The sequence below is a fragment of the Harpegnathos saltator genome, unplaced genomic scaffold (assembly GCF_003227715.2).
Source record: "Harpegnathos saltator strain DR-91 unplaced genomic scaffold, Hsal_v8.6 scaffold790, whole genome shotgun sequence".
Lineage (NCBI taxonomy): Eukaryota > Metazoa > Arthropoda > Insecta > Hymenoptera > Formicidae > Harpegnathos > Harpegnathos saltator.
Genome location: NW_020230638.1, coordinates 1 through 24,082, shown reverse-complemented (window position 1 = coordinate 24,082; position 24,082 = coordinate 1). Strand labels below are relative to the sequence as shown.

The window sequence follows — 24,082 nt, the reverse complement described above, 5'->3', positions numbered from 1 at the left end:
TGCTCTTATATATATGCTACGCGTACCAAACTTATGGGTTCGCTGCTTGACGATGGCATTTCTTTCTCCCTCATAATTACTGACTGTAAAGGTAAGGAAGGAATAAAAACAGTAATCTAAGAAAAGAATAAAGTTGATGTTAGAAGGTAAGTTGAAGAAGAACAGCATGATAAGAGAGACGCAGAGAGAGTGATATATAACCCTAATATAGATAATCTTTTAAATTCAATTGTAAAGAACAAATAAGGAAATGAATGATATGAAGAAAAAAGGAAACACACACGGATTTAATAATGAAAAATATAATTTATAAATTTATTCAGTGTACATTGTGTGTATGTGTTTTGCTTCATTCAGTATATAGGTTTTATTAATTAAAGTAGTCGATATATAGATATTCGAGTGAAAGATGATTATATTTGGTATGATTATAATATATACAAATTTTACAGGAATTGAGGGACAGTAAAATATTATTTATTCTATATAATTATTACAATAATGAATTGCTTCAAAGAAATGTTCAAAACAAAAATATTGCTTGCACCATGCACAACGTAAAAAGCCATTTGTTACCACAAATGCTACATTTTGGTATACGTTTTTCTTCTTTAAAATAACAATAATCGATTGGATTATGAAATTTTTCAGGCCGTGTGATAAATAACCACTTTATACCAGCTATCTAATAAATTTCGAAATCTTGGAGAAGACAGTTGATTGTGTAAAGATTGCAATTTTATTATGTTATTACGTAAATGTAATTTATGTCATAATTATTTATAATAACACTATCAGGAAAAGCTTCGAACAAAATTTTCCAGATTCTGAAACCAAAAACATCTTAATGGCTGTATAAAAGCAGTTGTTTTTTTTTGGTATTGTTAGAATATTTACATGTTTGTCTTTTGGTACAAGTTCTTCCAATTGGTTCGGGCAATGTCCTGGTCCATGAATCAAGCAGTAGTATACTTTTCTCTCCAGTGTTTGGTAGATACATTTCTTGGAACCAATTTTTGGAAATGTTCAGTTGTCAATTTCCCTGATTTTGAAGCCGCAATGTAAATATTCACTGGTCTAAAAGAGTTTGTTCTACTTGTGGTCCAAAAAAAGATTTTAATATAGTACAAAGGCTCCATGTCCACTGTCTTCACTCCTAGCATGTCTTCAGCTAATGTTCTTCCTGCATGTATTTCTAAATTAAAGCCACTTTCGTCCGCATTATAAGTTGATTCAGCACCGATTACATTAATATGTGGCTTTACTGTATTTACAAATTCCTCAGCGTTTTGACGTATAGTTAGATCAGTTAAATGAGAAGACCGCGTTTTAAATGCAGTTATTTTACGTGATGTAATACGATGTGCCTTTTTAAAATTCCATATCCACCAATTTCCTGCTTTAAATGAAGAAAAATCCACTTGTTCCTTTGCTTCTAGTGCCCATTTTCGCAGATTTATATCATGAATAATAAGTCCTCTATTAACAGCTTCTTGGAATTTTATAAGAACATATTCAGCAATAACTACAAGTTTGTCTGTATTTGAACCCCCACGCATTACATGTTCTTGCCATCTGTGCAATTGTTGAATAGATTTTACCTAGAAGAAAACAAATCTCAATATTAAACAATTCGAATTCAAAAATAAAAGAAGTTATATACGAATTAAATGTTCACGAAACATCAAATTGTAAAACTTAAAATAAAAAACAACGCGACTCTAACTATATAATTTACAGCTTTGGTCATAAGTATAAAGCATCTCTAACTCATTGTATTTTCCTAGAAATCAATGCATATACTCATAGTAAATATATAATCTCTTTACAATAAATATTATATTAATATTTTATAATATAATGTGTATATTATATTTATGTATATTATATTTATATTATAATTTATATTATATTAATATTATATTATATTACAATAAATATTGTAAAATAAATATTATTTTCCACATATTCTTATATTATATTTTTTTATTATATTATTTTTCCATATACTCGTATACTATATTATGTTCTCCATATATTCATATAGTATGTTTTTGTTACACAATTTAAATAAATTTTTTGGGATGCTTTATACTTATAGTCAAAGCTGTATGTACAATGACCGACAATGATGCGTTCCGCGAGAGGGGAAATAGAGTTCTCTCTGTCGCGGAACGAATCACTGCCGGTCACTGTACACCGTAAAAGCCTCAAGTATTTTACTATATATTATTCTTCTTATTTTTTTAATTAAACTTTACTTTTCTAAAACGATGTTGTACAGAAGTAAGAGATAAATGTCCTTTCTTTCCACTCTTCCAAAATTCGATTGCCTTTTTCTTATAATTTAAGTTTACATTTCCACCTTCATCATCCACAGTGCAAACTTCATTTCCATAATTATCTTCTTCAGCATCAATATCGTACACATCTACAAATTGTACGTCATGCGGTTCTGATGGATCGTCAAAATCAAGTCCCCACTCATGTTCGATCGTAATATCGTGATGTATAGCACTCTTTATTAAATCAGTAATTGTATCATGGAGTTCCACCTCTTGATGATTAACAGGAGTTATTGCAATATTTGTGAAATGAAATGTCGCAATTAACAAATTAATAACATTAGCTGGATTTATTACTGACATTATGATACAAATCTTAAGGATATTTTAATTAAACATTTCTCACAGCAATAATAATATACGTACTGCTTCAATAACTGCTTCAATAACACTGAAATGTATTCCAAAATGGACAGCTTTTATATGCAAATGAATGAAGATAACATATGTCAATATAATGAACCTTGATTGCACTGTACTTGATAAAGAGTGCTATTTTGGTCGCACAGTCATAAACTTGTGACAAGTGTTTTGCATGTTGCCATGATGTACATACACGTGCGCACGTGCAAAAACACACATACACACACACACATATTTATTTATATTTACGCGTGTCGTTTAAATTAATGAAAAAGGTAGCCGCAATGTTGGCAAAATAAACGTCTATTACGTGAAATTTTATAATTTATAACATTTTTAAATATTAGTGACTGTATCCTTATCATGCTATTTTTTCTCCTACTTACTTCTTAACATCAACTTTATTGCTTTTTTAGATTTTCTATTTTCTTCCTTCCTTATCTTTTACAGTTTGCAATTATGAGGAAGATTTGAGGAAGAAAGAAATGCCATCGTCAAGTAGCGAATCCTTAAGTTTGGTACGCGTAGCATACATATAAGAGCATGTTTAATTTTTTTTTCAATATTGCCTTTTCCAAACATAATGTTATTATATATGGTTGAATTTGTCATAAAATAAGCTTTATTTTGGTTGGACAATTGATTTTAACAATTTGAAAAAAGAGAAGGAGGGGGGGTATTTTATACACAATTTTACATTTTAAAAAAATCTAAATATAGCATAATAAAGTACTTTTAAAACCATAAAACTTTTGTCTAAAACATTTTTTCATATCTTTAATAGTTTCGATAATATTCGCTTAAAAAGACAAAAATCAACTTTGTTCAAGGGTTATTTCCAACCCAAAAACCGTTTTTGGGCACTAACGAAAAATTGTTTTGTTATTAAGTATATCTGCTCTACAATTATGCAGAGTTTCAGATTTTTTTGAATTTCCGCGTTGCCGAATGTCCCTTGTCAGTCATACTAGCATCGCCAATATGTGAAAGAGTGGAAGGATCAAACTGTTTTCCAGGTACTAAACTCATTTCATCAATAGCAATCATAGCGTCTTTTTCTCGATCATCTTTGAATAGAGATATTTGCTTCTTTAAAATATCAAATACGTCCTCTAATATTCCTTCTTCAAAATTAACTCCTTCTTTCTTCCTTCGTAAAGTTCGCTCTGATGGCAAAGGGTGCTGTTGAGCTAATAATGCCTTATACCCATTGCTGCCACACGAAAACTTTAGTTATAATGTCTTAAGAATTGTATTATTAGACCATTTTGAGGCACGTGAATGTTTACCAAGAAGAAGCTGTATTTGATCGTCGTTAAACATTCGTTTTAATTTTGTCTTTAGATTATCTTGAGCAAGTTTCTTTTTTTCATCTGTTAATCGTCTCACATGTCTTTTTAACAGTTGCCTTGATTTTTCCAGCCTATTAATAATTATGTTTGCCTGCTCTAATTTCGATGTAGCCTCTTTTGCTGTCAATTCAGCATCTTGAAGTCTTTATTACAAAATATCAAACTCACTTTTTGTATATGTTGCGGGTGGCACTGATACATCTTCAAATGATTGATCTGCTGGAGTGACACATGTTATAGGGTTATCTTCAGATGAGTTTGATACTTGCATAGGAAGATCTGAGCTGGTCGAGTTATAAACCGCGTCACATTCATTATCTATCTTCGGAGATGCCCTGGCATTTGCAACATGTGTATCTACCTTCAAGTAGAAATTTCATTAGTGATTTATACAAGTAAATATTTGATTTTAAGATAATAGGCGATACAAAATATACTTACATTGCACGCAGGTATATTATTAAAAATTGTTGGCACCGCGTTGTACTTCAGTTTGCGCTTCCCATCCATGCGAGGTTTTTCCCACATGTCATCAGCAAAATGTGCCTATACATAAATGGAACAAGAATTATTTGTTTCTAATAGGAATATTTTATAACAAATAGTATTTTCTCATAAGAAATAAGATAACTTACCTCACATATAAACCATTTTTTCGCACAATTCCAATCTTGTTTGCCGATATTTGCAATCCATATTGCTCTTCTGCTAGGTTCTGCGGGAAGGGAGTACATAGAAAAACCTTTCTGATAATAATTTTTACATTCTGGGACGCAACAGGATGGCATGTTGAAATCTGCAAATTCATATTTTATAGTATTATTTAACAAGATTCTTTTTCAGAGGTCCTGCTAAAATGTTAGGTTACAATGACCATTGTTTTAACCACTTTATTTTCTATATTTATATTTTTTACTATTATTTTGCTTTATTTTTAAATTATTGAATAATTGTACTTTATTGCTTACTTGCTTACTTTTAGTATCAATTTGCTGGCAAACAACGTACTGCACCACGATACACATAAACAGCACATATTTACACCACCGTCGCCATGTTTTTACAAAACTAGACTCATTGGCCAGACTCTACTACATGGGCTGAAAAGTCTTTGGCTTAACAATGAAAAAACGATTTTTTTAATGAAAAAAGTGTTTTTATTCCTCGACATAATCTCCATTTAGAGTAATGCACTTAGTGTAACGGTCCGCTAACATTTCGATGCCGGTCTTATAGTGCTCGGTGTCAAGTCCCTCAAAATAGGCATTTGTTTCCAACTTGACCTCCTCATTCGAGTAAAATCTTTTACCAGCGAGCCACTGCTTCAGTCGGGGAAAAAGGAAATAGTCGCTGGGGGCCAGGTCTGGAGAATACGGAGGATGCGAGATGCAATTCATAGCGCAATTTCTTTAATTTATCGGTCATATCGCGAGCCGAGTGAGCTAGAGCATTGTCTTGGTGAAACAAAATTTTTTTCTTTGCCAAATGTGGCCGTTTGACCTTGACCTCGTCGTCCAATCGATCCAGTAATGTACAGTAATATTCTTTATTGATAGTTTTACCATGTTCAAGATAATCAATGAATATTATGTTATGCGCATCCCAAAAAATACTGGCCAAAACTTTGCCGGCTGATTGTTGTGTCTTCGGGCGCTTCGGACGGCTTTCACCAGGCAATAACCACTCCGCTGACTGCCGATTGGACTCCGGTGTGTAGTGATGGATCCATGTTTCATCTATTGTGACAAATCGACGCAAAAACTCCTTCTTATTGCGGTTAAACAGGGCCAGATTTTGCTTTGAAAGTCGAACACGTTCCGCTTTTTGCTCAATTGTCAAAAAACGCGGCACCCAACGCGCGCAAAGCTTTTTCATGTGTAAATATTCATGAATGATATGACCAACGCGTTCCTTTGAGATGCCTATGATGTTAACTAGCTCACTCAATTTCATTTTGCGGTCATTCAACACGATTTCACTGATTTTCTGGATGTTTTCTGGAGTAACTGCCTCATTTGGCCTTCCTGAATGTGGTGCATCATTTGTGCTCGTACGGTTACGACGAAACTCAGCAAACCAATATTTGATGGTTGAATTCGGTGGGGCAGATGTGCCGTAATATTTATCAAGCCTTTGCTTCAACAGTGTTTTTTCCCATCAGGAAGTAACGTTTAATCAAAACACGAAATTCACTTTTTTCCATAGTAAAGATAAATTCAGAGGTAACGTCACTTCGAAAGCTATAACTTGTACACGAGTCAACGAAATATCATGAAATTTTTACAGCATCTAAGTTAAGGTTGGTACTCTATAGGAAATATAAGGATTTTTAGTTTGTGGCGCCATCTATATGTCAGGCCAAATACTTTTCAGCCCATGTAGTACCTTATAGGGACTCTAGTATATACCTCAGATATCCAATTTTATTACAGGCGAGGTATTAAGTTCCTGTATAAGATAATGTCTCTTGATAAATATTGGAAACGTGTTAATATATTATAAGCGTATAAATTATTATATATACAGAGTGATTCAGACCACTCGTATAGCCCTTTTATTTCGGAAACAGAACATTTTAGAGATAAGTATTTCAGACAAAAGTTGTAGGGCTTCAAAGGATCTATTTACTGACGTTATGAATTTAACCTTGGTCTTAAATGGATATCCTAATTTTTTATTATATCGTCTTTTTCTTAATTAAAGCAATTAATTTGAACAACTTTTGTCTGAAACATTTTTTAATTTTATTTAAGGAAAATTTAATAACTTTTTCAATATTTAACTCACGATATCTCGCTAACTATTTGTCAGAAGAAAAAGTACTAGAATTTTTTGCTCTATTTAATCTCAAGAATATATTGTTACAATAGCGCTTGATTTTTGTTTGCTGATTTTTTGAAATTTCAAAATCATCAAATGAACCAAATTCATGGCGCTATTGGAACAATATATTCTTGAGACTAAATAGAGGAAAAAAATCTAGTACCATTTTTTCTTCTGACAAATAATTAGCGAAATATCGTGAGTTAAATATTGAAAAAGTTATTCAGTTTTCCTTAAATATGTCACAAAATATTAGTTAAATAAAATATTGTTTCAGACAAAAGTTGTTTAAATTAATTGGAAAAGACGTTGTAATAAAAAATTCGGGTATCCATTTATATTATAATGTACTTAACATAACTTTTTACAAGTAAAAATGATATAAAAATTTAACACGTATATTAGTAGTGTCCAATACTTCATTTATCATTACTTATTACAACACTGAGTTATATGATTGTTTTACTTGTTATTATAATGTACTTAACATAACTTTTTACAAGTAAAAATGATTACATGTAAAATTTATTATAATAACCTTTTTAAACAAAAAGGTAAAAAAGACGCCAAGTACAAGCGCAACACGTATTGTGCTATTTTTAGAAATTTCAAATTCAAATTATTTTTTTTTAAATATGTATGTGTACATAACATAAGTTTTTAAAAGTAAAACTTATACTAAAAAAGTGATACATTAAAACAGTAACGCTAACTGAGAAATCGTATACTTAATATTTTTAGAAATCTCAAATTCAAATTATTTCCTTTTTTTAAGATATATATTATGTACATAATAAGTTTTTACAAATGATATCATGTTACAACAATTTTACACGTTTATTAGTAGTGTCCAATATTTAATTTATCATTATTTATTATAACACTGAGTTATATGATTGTTTTACTTGTTATTATAATGTACTTAACATTACTTTCTACAAGTAAAAATGATATCGTGTTATAAAATTTTAACACGTTTATTAATAGTGTTCAATATTTAAGAAAGATATCTTTTTAAAGGTTATTATTACAAATTCAAATTATTTTTTTTAAGTATATATGTGTACATAACATAAGTTTTTACAAGTAAAACTTATACAAAATAAGTGATATATTAAAACAGTAACGCCAACTGAGAAATTATATACCCAATGAGCAAAATGAGTGCAAATTGAGCGCAAATTGGCAGCAAATTCGATCAAAACTTGATGCCAAAACCATATGCAACTGTGTCCTTTTTAGGATTGTGTTTTGACGTCAAGGCTTGATGCGGGGCAACTTGCAGTAAATTTGCAGCAAAAACCGCGCAAGTTTTGGAGCGCATAACTTAGCATCAAATAGGCATCAAACACCGAGCAACACTTGCGCACAAGACACGAGAGCAAATTGGCAGCAAATCCGCAGCAAGCCTTGCACTCAATCAGCTGATCAAGATGGCGGCGATGTGCGTTGGGTTTTAAATGGTTCCTAACCTGCATATTACTAAATTTTAATTGCAATTTTGCATTTGAAAAGGAAAAGGTGTATACAGAAATAAATATTTGACAAAACAGACTGTGTAATTTATTATATAAACATATATACATATAACATCAAGAATTATCGCTATATACATATATGCGCGATATTAAAAGAAATTAAAAACGTATTGAGAGCATGAAGTACGCCCTGATCAGCAATGCCAAATTCCACCGGTGTACTCTGTGAGCAGCGGCGAGTTCTCGTGGTATAGGCAGCATGGGATCGACGTTCAACGAGACATTATTCACCTTCTTCTCGACCTGGTTCTCCATTTGCCTCTACAAACAGCAAAAATATTTAGCCAAGAGAAGTGATTATTCATTGTATTTCATTAGTAATAATATTGCTTATCATTAGCAGAAACATATATTCTAACAACTTTTTTTTTTTTAACGAAGTATGGAAATCCTCATGGACACCCAAGGTTATGCAGAGCCTGGATGTGTCGGATTCGTACCGGCTAAAACCACACTCCGGTGCAATTAGGCCATTGTGGAAGATCCCGGAATTGTCAAGAAGAGACACATCGAGATCGTCCACAGCCCGTATAATTACTGAGAAAAAAAGGCTACAAACTGCATTCTGTATTGGCCAGCTTGCTGCGGGAGCTTCTAGGATGAAGAGAGGCGTCTCGCGAGGATGATGCGCGCAAGAGTTTCGGTGAGTGCAGATGCACTTCCGGATCCTCCCCCACATCATCCGAAACCAAAAAGAACCTATGAAAAAAATATGGGCATTAGTTAATTAGCTAGTACTCAGAAAATAAAAACAAAGGAAGTAACCTGTGCAACAACAGAAAATAAAATAAAATACAATGGTAAAATAAAATATTGCACAGAAAATTGAGTACCTACATAAAAACATTAGTAGTAATATGAAAATAAAATAAAGACACTTATCAAAATATCTTCAATTCGCCTACGCACGCGTTCAGAGTCGGGCCGCTTCTCCTCTATTTTCCTGGCTTCTATCTGGGCTTCACTTTCATACTAGACAAAACAGATTAGGAAACATTAGAAACAAGTTGATGCATATTGCCAGCAAACACTATGTTATATGTAACGTACATGTTAGTTGTAATTTTCTATTCAACAATGTAACTATTATATAAGACACGTGTTATATAACAGTTACATTGTAGAGTAGAAAATTACAACTAACATGTACGTTATATGTAACATTGTTTGCCGCATAGTTGCTACAATGGAAACTTTCAACTTACATTTTATATTCTTAGGTGCTCGGTTCCTCCATGTTGTCCTCTTCCTCTTCCTCATCGTTCCACAAGTTATCCTCCGCCCTCTTCCTTGCGGCTGTTGGACGTGGACCACGCATTCGTTGGCGTGTCTCTCCTTCGTTATCCGAAGAGCCTCCCTCATTTGCTTCTGGAACTCGGATCTCAGGGGCCTGTCAAAATGACGATTCCTACAAATTGCATCTAGAAAACAGGCGCAAAGCGTATGGAAAATAAGTATACCATTACAGTAAGTTGTTTTTCACAAACTGAATGAAATATGGTATCATTAATAGATAAAAATTCTTTACCATATATGGCTCGTGCCAATCGAGTGTCATATAATGCTCGGCGTTCTTTCTCGCGGCCGAACCACGTAAAACGTGTTATTAGGGCGTCGGACACTGCTTCCTTGAGACACAACTGTGTAGCTTCCTTGAGGTTGAAGCCACCAACGTAATGTAAATAAGTTACCTGGAAAAAGTGACATTTTAATATAATGTAACCAATTCCTTCTTACAGCAATTCTGCTGCGAAAAGTTGTAATCTTACTTACCGCTTCCGAATAACGTTATTCATCCTCGTTTTCAAAAGCATCCATTTCTTCCATTGTTGTAATGGGTAGTCTATGCGGCTTTGCTGGTGCACAATGGCGCTCTTGGACACATTTGAGAATTTTCTGCTGTGTTGTTTCAATTCTCCTGCAAGCAACAATATGAAAAATTGTCAGAATATTTAACATTACGCATTATACAATATATGCAATACGTACTTCATTATCGCTTCTATGTTGCTAATTTTTTCTTCCACTGCGCTTATTCGTTCCTCTAGCTTGCTACAATTATACATAAATATTAATGAGTACATCCTATCTACACTGGTAAATTTTCTGCCATTCATTTAGATCAATGAGAGAAGATTCCTATTTGTATTATACCTTGTATTGGTACTTTCCTTTTGCACGATACTTTCCTTCTGCACGGCGGCGGTCCTCTGTGTATAATTCGTTTCTAGTCCTTGATGTTCACGTTGTTGTTGGGTTTTTTCTCCTTGGATGATATTCTGTAACTCACATAAAGTGTTATTAGTATAATATGGTATATCACATTCTAAACGTTGTGTAAAACTTTGTGCCCTACTGAGTGGTTGTAGGTATGGAGGATATTCTAAATGTGTGTATGTCTGTGCATGTGTTGTATATTCTGAATGTGATTGTGTATGTGCAGAATAATGTAAATTTGTATGTCTATGCGTATGTGAGGTGTTATTGTTTTGTGCTTGTGTCTGTGTGTGTGAGATATATGTGCCAGAGTCTGTGTTAGTAAATGTTTGTGTTGATGTAGGGTGTTGTAGGGAGTTAGAAAGTACTTAATTTTCTTTTTCAATAATCCTGCTGATGTCATTGATGTCATCCTCCACTGTTCCTGGTGTGCATGATGTCGCTGTCCTCCCTTTTCGCTTTGGTGGTTCCTCTTCAGATGATGTAGTTAGATACCGTGCTGGTTTGGTGACGTGCCGCTTCTGTCGATCCATCTGTGTATGTAAATATATCAATTATGACATATTTTGTATACTATGCAAACATATTAACATGCTCTAACACTTAACATTAGACAATGTAATCTCTATACTTTATTCTCTAAAGCAGATATGTGTTTGAGTGTGTGTGCCATGTTGTAAAGAAACAGTCAAATGTCTATCTTATTCTACAGTTATTATCTAGAAGTTATCTAGAAGTCACTAAAAATTTCACATAAACAGTTTATCATATACAACACATTTCTAAATATATTAATATATTCATGAGTCAATTTGGTATATTGTCACATTAATATGTTGTTTCCTGATTTAATATTACTCATAACGATTGTACTAGTTTGCTGAGAAGACTTATTAATAAAAATATTCTGGGGTACTTCTTAACTTATGTGTATACACACACACATACACAAAACATATGCATTTGTTTCATTAATATTTATTTCCAAGCGCAGGTGCCACATGTGCTTTATTCGTAACTGTAGAACAAGATAGATATATGATTGTCTCTTTGCGAGATGGCACACAATCACATACATTTATGTTTCTGAGAATAAAGTATAGAGATTTGGGTAGCGATCATGAATTTTTTCCTAAAGCATGAACTTGGAGAAAGTGATAAGTTGTACATTAACTTTCTTAGACAGCACAGAATACTAAAAGATATCTTAAAGATGTGCAAAAGACATAAACAAAAGATATAATGTGTTTTGCATGTCTTTAAGATATTTAGTTCATAATTTGTATTGTCTAATCATTATGATGTAACCAAGCGAAACGTAGAAATATCAACTTTTCCTTAACTTTTCACGTGAATTTTTCAAGCATCAAGCTCGATCGCGAAAATCGTGCATAGTTGATAAAAACTTAACATTTTGCCTTAGGTCACGCTTTAGGAAAAGATTCATAATCGCTACCTATATTGCGTTAACGTTAAGTGTGACTAACAGTAAAGTAATTAAGTAAACAGTAAAGTAAGTAAGAGAAATTCGCGTGAAATCAGTATGTGAAATTCACGTTTAATTGATATAGGTCACGTTAAATCTATGCAGATTCACCGTGGGATTCATGTATTTTCCGTCCGAATATTATTAATATGTGCGTACCTGTATCCCGTATAATAGACTTCGATTAAAATGGGAAGAAATCGTCGTATCAACGTAAACAGTAATTCTTCTTTACACACTCTTAACGTGCTCGGCTTCACTGTATTCACTCCCCTAACTGTCAAACTTGGAATGATTGTAACGTTCAACATGTAACACGTGGGTTACTCAATATCCAATTAGGAGTGTTTGCAAGATGGCGTAACCAATCAAAAATCTCTCCGTTCCCTCCAAACTACACGACTGGTGATGCCGTGTTCAAGTACTACCACATTATGGCCGTATCACACTAGCGACTCGCGGCTGTGACTGCGATTGCGATTTCTTGTTTTCCAATCACACTTGCGATTGGCGATCGCAGCTGCGGCTAAATATTGTTAACATACCGTCACACGTACAATCCCAGAGAAGGGGTTTACATTCTACGAGACCTATTAAATAATAGTCTATCTCCTTATTAAATTGTTTTGACATTAAGAAAATATATATGACATATAAAATAACACTGGATATAACCTTATTCTAATAATCACCGACTTCTACATACTGTTGCGCCCGTGCTTTTGCGAAGTATCGAGGTGTGTTCACATTGCTATGATCGAGAGTCCCTAGCAACGAAAAATAACAATAGCAGACAGAGAGTTCTTGGGAAGCTGTCAAGATAGACAGACGCGAGATTTATCATTCGGAGAATTATTTATGCGAGAGTCTGTATAAAGCTGTAAATAGTAAAGCTTCCTTTCTTTTACACAAGTATTCTTATTTCCTCGAGTGCATGGTGTGAGTGTTGCTAGTTAAAGAGTGAGCGCAACAATTTGGGGGCTCGTCCGGGATAAAAGTGAATCGTTTAACATCCGACGTAAAAGAGAGAAAGGAGAGGATGACGCATTCGCCGAGGGTAATCCGAAGCCAGGCTTCGATGGTGGCGTCAAGCTTGATAACGGCGGAAATGGATCAGAGAGTTGAGACGGATGCGGAGGCTGTTCGGCGGCTTCGGCAGGAAATGCAGCAGCTTGGTGAGGAGCGTGAACGGCAGGAACTCCTTGAATTGCGGCGTTGGCAAAGGACAGAGGAGCAGGGACAAGGAGAATCCGGCGGAAGGCGAGAGCATGAAAATTCAGAGAATTAGAAAGCTAATTTTGTATTTTCATCCAAACTCATAAATATATAAGTTTATGTTAGAAAAGATACACACTCTCCTTTCGCTTTTTTTTAGGAAAGGATGTCACTGTTGGACGAATTAGTTGCAGAGGACTAGATAGAATGATTAAAGAAGACCACCTCGCTCACGGTTTTTGACCGTGGTTTTCCCGTGAGTTAATAGGCAAATACTGAGGTGGGGACCTGGGGTGTTCTCTTAAGAGAACGACGGGTCCACGGATGCTACCCCCCCTTGTCCGAAGACGAACGGCGTTCAACAGGCATCGTGAACATGGAAAAAACGTCAATCCTTCGATTTTCAAGAAAATGACTGATGGAACCTTGAAGGACGGTGTCTGTAGAGCCTGAAGCAGCAGCCAAGGCTAGGACAAGAAAACGTCTTGGTGTTCTGGAACAGCATTTTAGAAGATATTGAAGTACTGACTTCCCGCCTTCCCCTTAATTGTCGGGATGACAATTTTAAAGAGGGGGGTAGTGTTGCGCCCGTGCTTTTGCGAAGTATCGAGGTATGTTCACATTGCTATGATCGAGAGTCCCTAGCAACGAAAAATAACAACAGCAAACAGAGAGTTCTTGGGAAGCTGTCAAGATAGACAGACGCGAGATTTATTATTCGGAGAATTATTTATGCGAGAGTCTGTACAAAGCTATAAATAGTAAATCTTCCTTTCTTTTACACAAGTATTCTTATTTCCTCGAATGCGTGGTGTGAGTGTTGCTAGTTGAAGAGTGAGCGCAACAATACTATTAAATAAGTGTGATAATGATGAGCGCGCGTCACGTGATTATACGGAGTTCTGTGATTGGTTGTGACTGCGGCTGTGGCTCGAAAGTCGCGAGTCGCAGCCGCGAATCGCTGCTTTCTGATTGGTCGAGGAAGAGTCGCAATCGCTTTCGCAGCTGCAGTCGCAGTCGCGAGTCGCTAGTGTGATACGCACTTTACACTCCCTCCACTTCAGGCGGTTTTCGCAGGAAATCAGCAGTATTGTTTGTGTACAGAAGCCCGTAGCAGGTTTTGTGTTCGATTGTGAGCTGCTTCAAGTACTCTGTGCTTATTTGCCTCGTGTTATCTGGAAGAAAAAGAAAGAGAAGAAGAAAAGGGTGAATAGAGAGAGAGAACCATCACATTGTAAAATTGCTGCTTTTTTGGACTTTACATTTGGCTCCTACCTACTGCAACTAGGTTACGTAAATATGGAACATTTAAAAATATCCACTTCACGTAAAACGCTCCATAAGTTATCCATGAGACAGCGAAATAGGGTCATTTGTGACATGAGGCTTAGGTTGCGCATGAAAAATTATCCTGCAACACGCATATGCAATGCCCGTGTACACTGTAATAATAATTCTACATTACAACAGATACCGGGTTCATCTGTTGCAAAAAATACGTCTTCAAATAACTTTCATTTCGTTGCTAACGACATCAATACAATTAGTATGGACGTTGAGGATGATGATAGGGAATCTTGTTCTTCTTCAACTTCTTCTGATGTGTCTTGTACATCCTCTTCATTTCTTACCAATTTGTCTGAACCATCTTTCAGTGACAATCTGGCATCTTCTTTTGTTCAGAATAATTTAACGCACTCAAGGCAATAGCATATTATCTGTTTTAAGATCACACACTTGCTTTAGTAATTTGCCTAAAGATGTTAGAACTCTTCTAGACACACCACGGCATCGTGTCATTATATCCAAAGTTGAACCAGGAGAATACATTCATTTTGATCTGGAGGTAGGCATTGTTGAAAGTCTCTCAAATTCTTCTTGTCATTCCATTAGTTCAGAATTAGAAATTGATACCAATGGATACCGATGGATGTAGTTTAGATAAATCATCTACCATTCAAATCTGGCCGATTCAATGTAGATTAGTAAACATGCGAAATATCAAACCAATTGTTGTAGGAATTTATAAAGGTGCACACAAACCTAATGATCCTGTAGCTTTTTTGAAAAATTAATTGCAGATGTTACAGCACTTATATCCAAGGGAGGTGTTTATTTTCGTGGCAGCCTTTTACCAATAAAATTAAGGTCTTTCATAGTTGACGCACCTGCTCGAGCCTTCATTTTAAATAATCGTGGTCATGTCTTTTCGTCCTTGTTCCAAGTGCAAAATTTGTGGCATACTGAGCGATGGTCGTCACGTCTTCCATGGTATCAATCATCCTCTTCGTACCGACGAAGAGTATAAATTGCATCTTGATGAGGATCATCATAAAGAGGGTACAAGCCCGTTATCTATGTTGCCGATAGGAATAGTTTCTCAAGTGCCTTTTGAGTACATGCATTTAGTATGTTTGGGCGTAATGAAAAAAATATTGTCCGCATAGGTACATGGCAAATATTCATGGTTAGCTAAACTTCCGGCAGTAGCAATTTCCACAATTAGCGCTCGTTTACATAATTTACAACAATATTGTCCAACAGATTTTGCAAAACGTCCTAGATCTTTAGATTCGTATTCTAAATATAAAGCAACTGAATTTCGTCAATTTCTTCTGTATACAGGGCCTGTCGTCATGTATGATATTTTAGATGAACAATTATACAAGCACTTCTTGCTTTTACACTCTGCTATAAGGGTCTTACTTTTCAAATGTCACTCGCAAAAGCATCTTACATTCGCGGAACTTGCATTGCAAAAGTTTGTACTTCGTGCTACTACTCTGTATGGTTCAAATTTTAATAGTTACAATGTTCACGGTTTGCTTCATCTGACAAACGACGTTAGGCGTCTTGGTAGTTTAGAATTCTTTTCCGCATTTCCGTACGAAAACAATATGTCAATTTTCAGAAAATGTTGTAGAAAACCAGGCTTACCTTTGCAACAATTTGCTAATAGAATGACGGAAATACGACATCACGGAAGAAATGATACTGTCGATATTAATTCATTCATTCATGTTTCAATGCCATATAAGAGCAGCAAAAAATAGTAATTCATATAATAAAATTCAATGGAATGGAATATGCCTAAATACCCGCATGCGAGACAATTGTTGTATTCTAATAGATGGGTCGGTTTGTCTTGTCTTCAATATTATTACAGACAACAATTCTTATTGTTTGTCTGTAAAATTTTTTTTAGAAGTGGAGAATTTTTATAATGTTGGTCTGCCCTCTTCGGCTTTTCATGTCTACAAATGTGGCAACATTTGTAGCGACATTGTTGTTATTGAAATCAAACAAGTTTATGCCAAGGGCTACAGGATGCCTTTATCTGAAAAAGCAGCAGCTGACAACGACAGTGATGAAGAAGACCTCATAGGAAAAATATATTGTTACCGGATTAATTCATATGGAATAGACGTAAGTAGTAACACAAATAAATTATCTTTATATACGTCGATTGTGTGTTTGCTGGGATAAATGCATCCTTATGTTTCTAATCTGTTTTGTCTAGTATGAGGATGGAGCCCAGATAAGCCGAAAAAATAGAAGAGAAGAAGAAACGGAGACACGACTCTGAACGCATACAAATTGAGAATATTTTGATAAGTATCCTTATTTTATTTTCATATTACTACTAATGTTTTTATGTAGGTACTCAATTTTCTGTGCAATATTTTATTTTACTATTGTATTTTATTTTATATTTTGTTGCACAGGTTACTTCCTTTTTTTTTATTTTCTGAGTACTAGCTCTAGATTAATTAACTAATGCCCATATTTTTTTCTTAGGTTTTTTTTTGGTTTCGGATGGTCTAGGGAAGGACCCGGAAGTGTATCTGCATTCATCGAAACTCGTGCGCCTGTTTTCCAGATGCAATTTGTAGGAATCGTCATTTTGACAGGCCCCTGAGATCCGAGTTCCAGAAGCAAATGAGGGAGGCTCTTCGGATAACGAAGGAGAGACACGCCAACGAATGCGTGGTCCACGTCCAACAGCCGCAAGGAAGAGGGCGGAGGATAACTTGTGGAACGATGAGGAAGAGGAAGAGGACAACATGGAGGAACCGAGCACCTAAGAATATAAAATGTAAGTTGAAAGTTTCCATTGTAGCAACTATGCGGCAAACAATGTTACATATAACGTACATGTTAGTTGTAATTTTCTACTCTACAATGTAACTGTTATATAACACGTGTCTTATATAATAGTTACATTGTTGAATAGAAAATTACAACTAACATGTACGTTACATATAACATAGTGTTTGCTGGCAATATGCATCAACTTGTTTCTAATGTTTCCTAATCTGTTTTGTCTAGTATGAAAGTGAAGCCCAGATAGAAGCCAGGAAAATAGAGGAGAAGCGGCCCGACTCTGAACGCGTGCGTAGGCGAATTGAAGATATTTTGATAAGTGTCTTTATTTTATTTTCATATTACTACTAATGTTTTTATGTAGGTACTCAATTTTCTGTGCAATATTTTATTTTACCATTGTATTTTATTTTATTTTCTGTTGTTGCACAGGTTACTTCCTTTGTTTTTATTTTCTGAGTACTAGCTAATTAACTAATGCCCATATTTTTTTCATAGGTTCTTTTTGGTTTCGGATGATGTGGGGGAGGATCCGGAAGTGCATCTGCACTCACCGAAACTCTTGCGCGCATCATCCTCGCGAGACGCCTCTCTTCATCCTAGAAGCTCCCGCAGCAAGCTGGCCAATACAGAATGCAGTTTGTAGCCTTTTTTTCTCAGTAATTATACGGGCTGTGGACGATCTCGATGTGTCTCTTCTTGACAATTCCGGGATCTTCCACAATGGCCTAATTGCACCGGAGTGTGGTTTTAGCCGGTACGAATCCGACACATCCAGGCTCTGCATAACCTTGGGTGTCCATGAGGATTTCCATACTTCGTTAAAAAAAAAAAAGTTGTTAGAATATATGTTTCTGCTAATGATAAGCAATATTATTACTAATGAAATACAATGAATAATCACTTCTCTTGGCTAAATATTTTTGCTGTTTGTAGAGGCAAATGGAGAACCAGGTCGAGAAGAAGGTGAATAATGTCTCGTTGAACGTCGATCCCATGCTGCCTATACCACGAGAACTCGCCGCTGCTCACAGAGTACACCGGTGGAATTTGGCATTGCTGATCAGGGCGTACTTCATGCTCTCAATACGTTTTTAATTTCTTTTAATATCGCGCATATATGTATATAGCGATAATTCTTGATGTTATATGTATATATGTTTATATAATAAATTACACAGTCTGTTTTGTCAAATATTTATTTCTGTATACACCTTTTCCTTTTCAAATGCAAAATTGCAATTAAAATTTAGTAATATGCAGGTTAGGAACCATTTAAAACCCAACGCACATCGCCGCCATCTTGATCAGCTGATTGAGTGCAAGGCTTGCTGCGGATTTGCTGCCAATTTGCTCTCGTGTCTTGTGCGCAAGTGTTGCTCGGTGTTTGATGCCTATTTGATGCTAAGTTATGCGCTCCAAAACTTGCGCGGTTTTTGCTGCAAATTTACTGCAAGTTGCCCCGCATCAAGCCTTGACGTCAAAACACAATCCTAAAAAGGACACAGTTGCATATGGTTTTGGCATCAAGTTTTGATCGAATTTGCTGCCAATTTGCGCTCAATTTGCACTCATTTTGCTCATTGGGTATATAATTTCTCAGTTGGCGTTACTGTTTTAATATATCACTTATTTTGTATAAGTTTTACTTGTAAAAACTTATGTTATGTACACATATATACTTAAAAAAAATAATTTGAATTTGTAATAATAACCTTTAAAAAGATATCTTTCTTAAATATTGAACACTATTAATAAACGTGTTAAAATTTTATAACACGATATCATTTTTACTTGTAGAAAGTAATGTTAAGTACATTATAATAACAAGTAAAACAATCATATAACTCAGTGTTATAATAAATAATGATAAATTAAATATTGGACACTACTAATAAACGTGTAAAATTGTTGTAACATGATATCATTTGTAAAAACTTATTATGTACATAATATATATCTTAAAAAAAGGAAATAATTTGAATTTGAGATTTCTAAAAATATTAAGTATACGATTTCTCAGTTAGCGTTACTGTTTTAATGTATCACTTTTTTAGTATAAGTTTTACTTTTAAAAACTTATGTTATGTACACATACATATTTAAAAAAAAATAATTTGAATTTGAAATTTCTAAAAATAGCACAATACGTGTTGCGCTTGTACTTGGCGTCTTTTTTACCTTTTTGTTTAAAAAGGTTATTATAATAAATTTTACATGTAATCATTTTTACTTGTAAAAAGTTATGTTAAGTACATTATAATAACAAGTAAAACAATCATATAACTCAGTGTTGTAATAAGTAATGATAAATGAAGTATTGGACACTACTAATATACGTGTTAAATTTTTATATCATTTTTACTTGTAAAAAGTTATGTTAAGTACATTATAATATAAATGGATACCCGAATTTTTTATTACAACGTCTTTTCCAATTAATTTAAACAACTTTTGTCTGAAACAATATTTTATTTAACTAATATTTTGTGACATATTTAAGGAAAACTGAATAACTTTTTCAATATTTAACTCACGATATTTCGCTAATTATTTGTCAGAAGAAAAAATGGTACTAGATTTTTTTCCTCTATTTAGTCTCAAGAATATATTGTTCCAATAGCGCCATGAATTTGGTTCATTTGATGATTTTGAAATTTCAAAAAATCAGCAAACAAAAATCAAGCGCTATTGTAACAATATATTCTTGAGATTAAATAGAGCAAAAAATTCTAGTACTTTTTCTTCTGACAAATAGTTAGCGAGATATCGTGAGTTAAATATTGAAAAAGTTATTAAATTTTCCTTAAATAAAATTAAAAAATGTTTCAGACAAAAGTTGTTCAAATTAATTGCTTTAATTAAGAAAAAGACGATATAATAAAAAATTAGGATATCCATTTAAGACCAAGGTTAAATTCATAACGTCAGTAAATAGATCCTTTGAAGCCCTACAACTTTTGTCTGAAATACTTATCTCTAAAATGTTCTGTTTCCGAAATAAAAGGGCTATACGAGTGGTCTGAATCACTCTGTATATATAATAATTTATACGCTTATAATATATTAACACGTTTCCAATATTTATCAAGAGACATTATCTTATACAGGAACTTAATACCTCGCCTGTAATAAAATTGGATATCTGAGGTATATACTAGAGTCCCTATAAGGTACTACATGGGCTGAAAAGTATTTGGCCTGACATATAGATGGCGCCACAAACTAAAAATCCTTATATTTCCTATAGAGTACCAACCTTAACTTAGATGCTGTAAAAATTTCATGATATTTCGTTGACTCGTGTACAAGTTATAGCTTTCGAAGTGACGTTACCTCTGAATTTATCTTTACTATGGAAAAAAGTGAATTTCGTGTTTTGATTAAACGTTACTTCCTGATGGGAAAAAACACTGTTGAAGCAAAGGCTTGATAAATGTTACGGCACATCTGCCCCACCGAATTCAACCATCAAATATTGGTTTGCTGAGTTTCGTCGTAACCGTACGAGCACAAATGATGCACCACATTCAGGAAGGCCAAATGAGGCAGTTACTCCAGAAAACATCCAGAAAATCAGTGAAATCGTGTTGAATGACCGCAAAATGAAATTGAGTGAGCTAGTTAACATCATAGGCATCTCAAAGGAACGCGTTGGTCATATCATTCATGAATATTTACACATGAAAAAGCTTTGCGCGCGTTGGGTGCCGCGTTTTTTGACAATTGAGCAAAAAAGCGGAACGTGTTCGACTTTCAAAGCAAAATCTGGCCCTGTTTAACCGCAATAAGAAGGAGTTTTTGCGTCGATTTGTCACAATAGATGAAACATGGATCCATCACTACACACCGGAGTCCAATCGGCAGTCAGCGGAGTGGTTATTGCCTGGTGAAAGCCGTCCGAAGCGCCCGAAGACACAACAATCAGCCGGCAAAGTTTTGGCCAGTATTTTTTGGGATGCGCATAACATAATATTCATTGATTATCTTGAACATGGTAAAACTATCAATAAAGAATATTACTGTACATTACTGGATCGATTGGACGACGAGGTCAAGGTCAAACGGCCACATTTGGCAAAGAAAAAAATTTTGTTTCACCAAGACAATGCTCTAGCTCACTCGGCTCGCGATATGACCGATAAATTAAAGAAATTGCGCTATGAATTGCATCTCGCATCCTCCGTATTCTCCAGACCTGGCCCCCAGCGACTATTTCCTTTTTCCCCGACTGAAGCAGTGGCTCGCTGGTAAAAGATTTTACTCGAATGAGGAGGTCAAGTTGGAAACAAATGCCTATTTTGAGGGACTTGACACCGAGCACTATAAGACCGGCATCGAAATGTTAGCGGACCGTTACACTAAGTGCATTACTCTAAATGGAGATTATGTCGAGGAATAAAACACTTTTTTCATTAAAAAAATCGTTTTTTCATTGTTAAGCCAAAGACTTTTCAGCCCATGTAGTAGAGTCTGGCCAATGAGTCTAGTTTTGTAAAAACATGGCGACGGTGGTGTAAATATGTGCTGTTTATGTGTATCGTGGTGCAGTACGTTGTTTGCCAGCAAATTGATACTAAAAGTAAGCAAGTAAGCAATAAAGTACAATTATTCAATAATTTAAAAATAAAGCAAAATAATAGTAAAAAATATAAATATAGAAAATAAAGTGGTTAAAACAATGGTCATTGTAACCTAACATTTTAGCAGGACCTCTGAAAAAGAATCTTGTTAAATAATACTATAAAATATGAATTTGCAGATTTCAACATGCCATCCTGTTGCGTCCCAGAATGTAAAAATTATTATCAGAAAGGTTTTTCTATGTACTCCCTTCCCGCAGAACCTAGCAGAAGAGCAATATGGATTGCAAATATCGGCAAACAAGATTGGAATTGTGCGAAAAAATGGTTTATATGTGAGGTAAGTTATCTTATTTCTTATGAGAAAATACTATTTGTTATAAAATATTCCTATTAGAAACAAATAATTCTTGTTCCATTTATGTATAGGCACATTTTGCTGATGACATGTGGGAAAAACCTCGCATGGATGGGAAGCGCAAACTGAAGTACAACGCGGTGCCAACAATTTTTAATAATATACCTGCGTGCAATGTAAGTATATTTTGTATCGCCTATTATCTTAAAATCAAATATTTACTTGTATAAATCACTAATGAAATTTCTACTTGAAGGTAGATACACATGTTGCAAATGCCAGGGCATCTCCGAAGATAGATAATGAATGTGACGCGGTTTATAACTCGACCAGCTCAGATCTTCCTATGCAAGTATCAAACTCATCTGAAGATAACCCTATAACATGTGTCACTCCAGCAGATCAATCATTTGAAGATGTATCAGTGCCACCCGCAACATATACAAAAAGTGAGTTTGATATTTTGTAATAAAGACTTCAAGATGCTGAATTGACAGCAAAAGAGGCTACATCGAAATTAGAGCAGGCAAACATAATTATTAATAGGCTGGAAAAATCAAGGCAACTGTTAAAAAGACATGTGAGACGATTAACAGATGAAAAAAAAGAAACTTGCTCAAGATAATCTAAAGACAAAATTAAAACGAATGTTTAACGACGATCAAATACAGCTTCTTCTTGGTAAACATTCACGTGCCTCAAAATGGTCTAATAATACAATTCTTAAGACATTTATAACTAAAGTTTTCGTGTGGCAGCAATGGGTATAAGGCATTATTAGCTCAACAGCACCCTTTGCCATCAGAGCGAACTTTACGAAGGAAGAAAGAAGGAGTTAATTTTGAAGAAGGAATATTAGAGGACGTATTTGATATTTTAAAGAAGCAAATATCTCTATTCAAAGATGATCGAGAAAAAGACGCTATGATTGCTATTGATGAAATGAGTTTAGTACCTGGAAAACAGTTTGATCCTTCCACTCTTTCACATATTGGCGATGCTAGTATGACTGACAAGGGACATTCGGCAACGCGGAAATTCAAAAAAATCTGAAACTCTGCATAATTGTAGAGCAGATATACTAATAACAAAACAATTTTTCGTTAGTGCCCAAAAACGGTTTTTGGGTTGGAAATAACCCCTTGAACAAAGTTGATTTTTGTCTTTTTAAGCGAATATTATCGAAACTATTAAAGATATGAAAAAATGTTTTAGACAAAAGTTTTATGGTTTTAAAAGTACTTTATTATGCTATATTTAGATTTTTTTAAAATGTAAAATTGTGTATAAAATACCCCCCCTCCTTCTCTTTTTTCAAATTGTTAAAATCAATTGTCCAACCAAAATAAAGCTTATTTTATGACAAATTCAACCATATATAATAACATTATGTTTGGAAAAGGCAATATTGAAAAAAAAATTAAACATGCTCTTATATGTATCTACGCGTACCAAACTTAAGGATTCGCTACTTGACGATGGCATTTCTTTCTTCCTCAAATCTTCCTCATAATTGCAAACTGTAAAAGATAAGGAAGGAAGAAAATAGAAAATCTAAAAAAGCAATAAAGTTGATGTTAAGAAGTAAGTAGGAGAAAAATAGCATGATAAGGATACAGTCACTAATATTTAAAAATGTTATAAATTATAAAATTTCACGTAATAGACGTTTATTTTGCCAACATTGCGGCTACATTT

At 34.4% G+C, this 24,082-nt stretch overlaps 3 protein-coding genes and 2 long non-coding RNA genes across 5 annotated transcripts; 3 read left to right on the top strand and 2 right to left on the bottom strand.

Annotated features, from left to right (window-relative positions):
• Nucleotides 1–8,603: 8,603 nt before the first annotated feature.
• LOC105184035 (uncharacterized) lies at nucleotides 8,604–10,739 on the bottom strand. The gene is made up of 8 exons (XR_003114143.1): nucleotides 10,576–10,739; nucleotides 10,411–10,473; nucleotides 10,195–10,339; nucleotides 9,950–10,112; nucleotides 9,627–9,842; nucleotides 9,331–9,393; nucleotides 8,981–9,120; nucleotides 8,604–8,682 (listed from the first exon to the last, which is right to left on the bottom strand). It is a non-coding gene; the product is annotated as an uncharacterized LOC105184035 (long non-coding RNA).
• On the top strand, nucleotides 8,621–9,061 carry LOC112590353 (uncharacterized). The gene is made up of 2 exons (XM_025306604.1): nucleotides 8,621–8,714; nucleotides 8,803–9,061. The coding sequence occupies exons 1-2, from the start codon at nucleotides 8,621–8,623 to the stop codon at nucleotides 9,045–9,047; spliced, it is 339 nt and encodes a 112-aa protein (XP_025162389.1). The 3' UTR covers nucleotides 9,048–9,061.
• A 2,515-nt stretch (nucleotides 10,740–13,254) lies between the features above and the next one.
• Nucleotides 13,255–16,925, top strand: LOC112590352 (uncharacterized). Its single transcript, XM_025306603.1, has 4 exons — nucleotides 13,255–13,384; nucleotides 14,325–14,627; nucleotides 16,545–16,765; nucleotides 16,860–16,925. Exons 1-4 carry the CDS (start codon nucleotides 13,255–13,257, stop codon nucleotides 16,923–16,925), a joined length of 720 nt encoding a protein of 239 aa, XP_025162388.1.
• A 183-nt stretch (nucleotides 16,926–17,108) lies between these two features.
• On the top strand, nucleotides 17,109–18,458 carry LOC112590355 (uncharacterized). The gene is made up of 4 exons (XR_003114144.1): nucleotides 17,109–17,435; nucleotides 17,669–17,731; nucleotides 17,942–18,081; nucleotides 18,380–18,458. It is a non-coding gene; the product is annotated as an uncharacterized LOC112590355 (long non-coding RNA).
• On the bottom strand, nucleotides 18,001–18,441 carry LOC112590354 (uncharacterized). Its single transcript, XM_025306606.1, has 2 exons — nucleotides 18,348–18,441; nucleotides 18,001–18,259 (listed from the first exon to the last, which is right to left on the bottom strand). Exons 1-2 carry the CDS (start codon nucleotides 18,439–18,441, stop codon nucleotides 18,015–18,017), a joined length of 339 nt encoding a protein of 112 aa, XP_025162391.1. The 3' UTR covers nucleotides 18,001–18,014.
• Nucleotides 18,459–24,082: the final 5,624 nt, after the last annotated feature.

Coding starts and splice junctions, on each gene's coding strand:
- LOC112590353 (XM_025306604.1), top strand. CDS start 8,621: ATGGGATCGACGTTCAACGAGACATTATTCACCTTCTTCTCGACCTGG. Junction 8,715..8,802: donor AAAATATTTAGCCAAGAGAA/GTGATTATTCAT, acceptor TTTTTAACGAAG/TATGGAAATCCTCATGGACA.
- LOC112590352 (XM_025306603.1), top strand. CDS start 13,255: ATGCGGAGGCTGTTCGGCGGCTTCGGCAGGAAATGCAGCAGCTTGGTG. Junction 13,385..14,324: donor CAAGGAGAATCCGGCGGAAG/GCGAGAGCATGA, acceptor TGGTCGAGGAAG/AGTCGCAATCGCTTTCGCAG. Junction 14,628..16,544: donor CTCCTACCTACTGCAACTAG/GTTACGTAAATA, acceptor AATTTTTTTTAG/AAGTGGAGAATTTTTATAAT.
- LOC112590354 (XM_025306606.1), bottom strand. CDS start 18,441: ATGGGATCGACGTTCAACGAGACATTATTCACCTTCTTCTCGACCTGG. Junction 18,260..18,347: donor AAAATATTTAGCCAAGAGAA/GTGATTATTCAT, acceptor TTTTTAACGAAG/TATGGAAATCCTCATGGACA.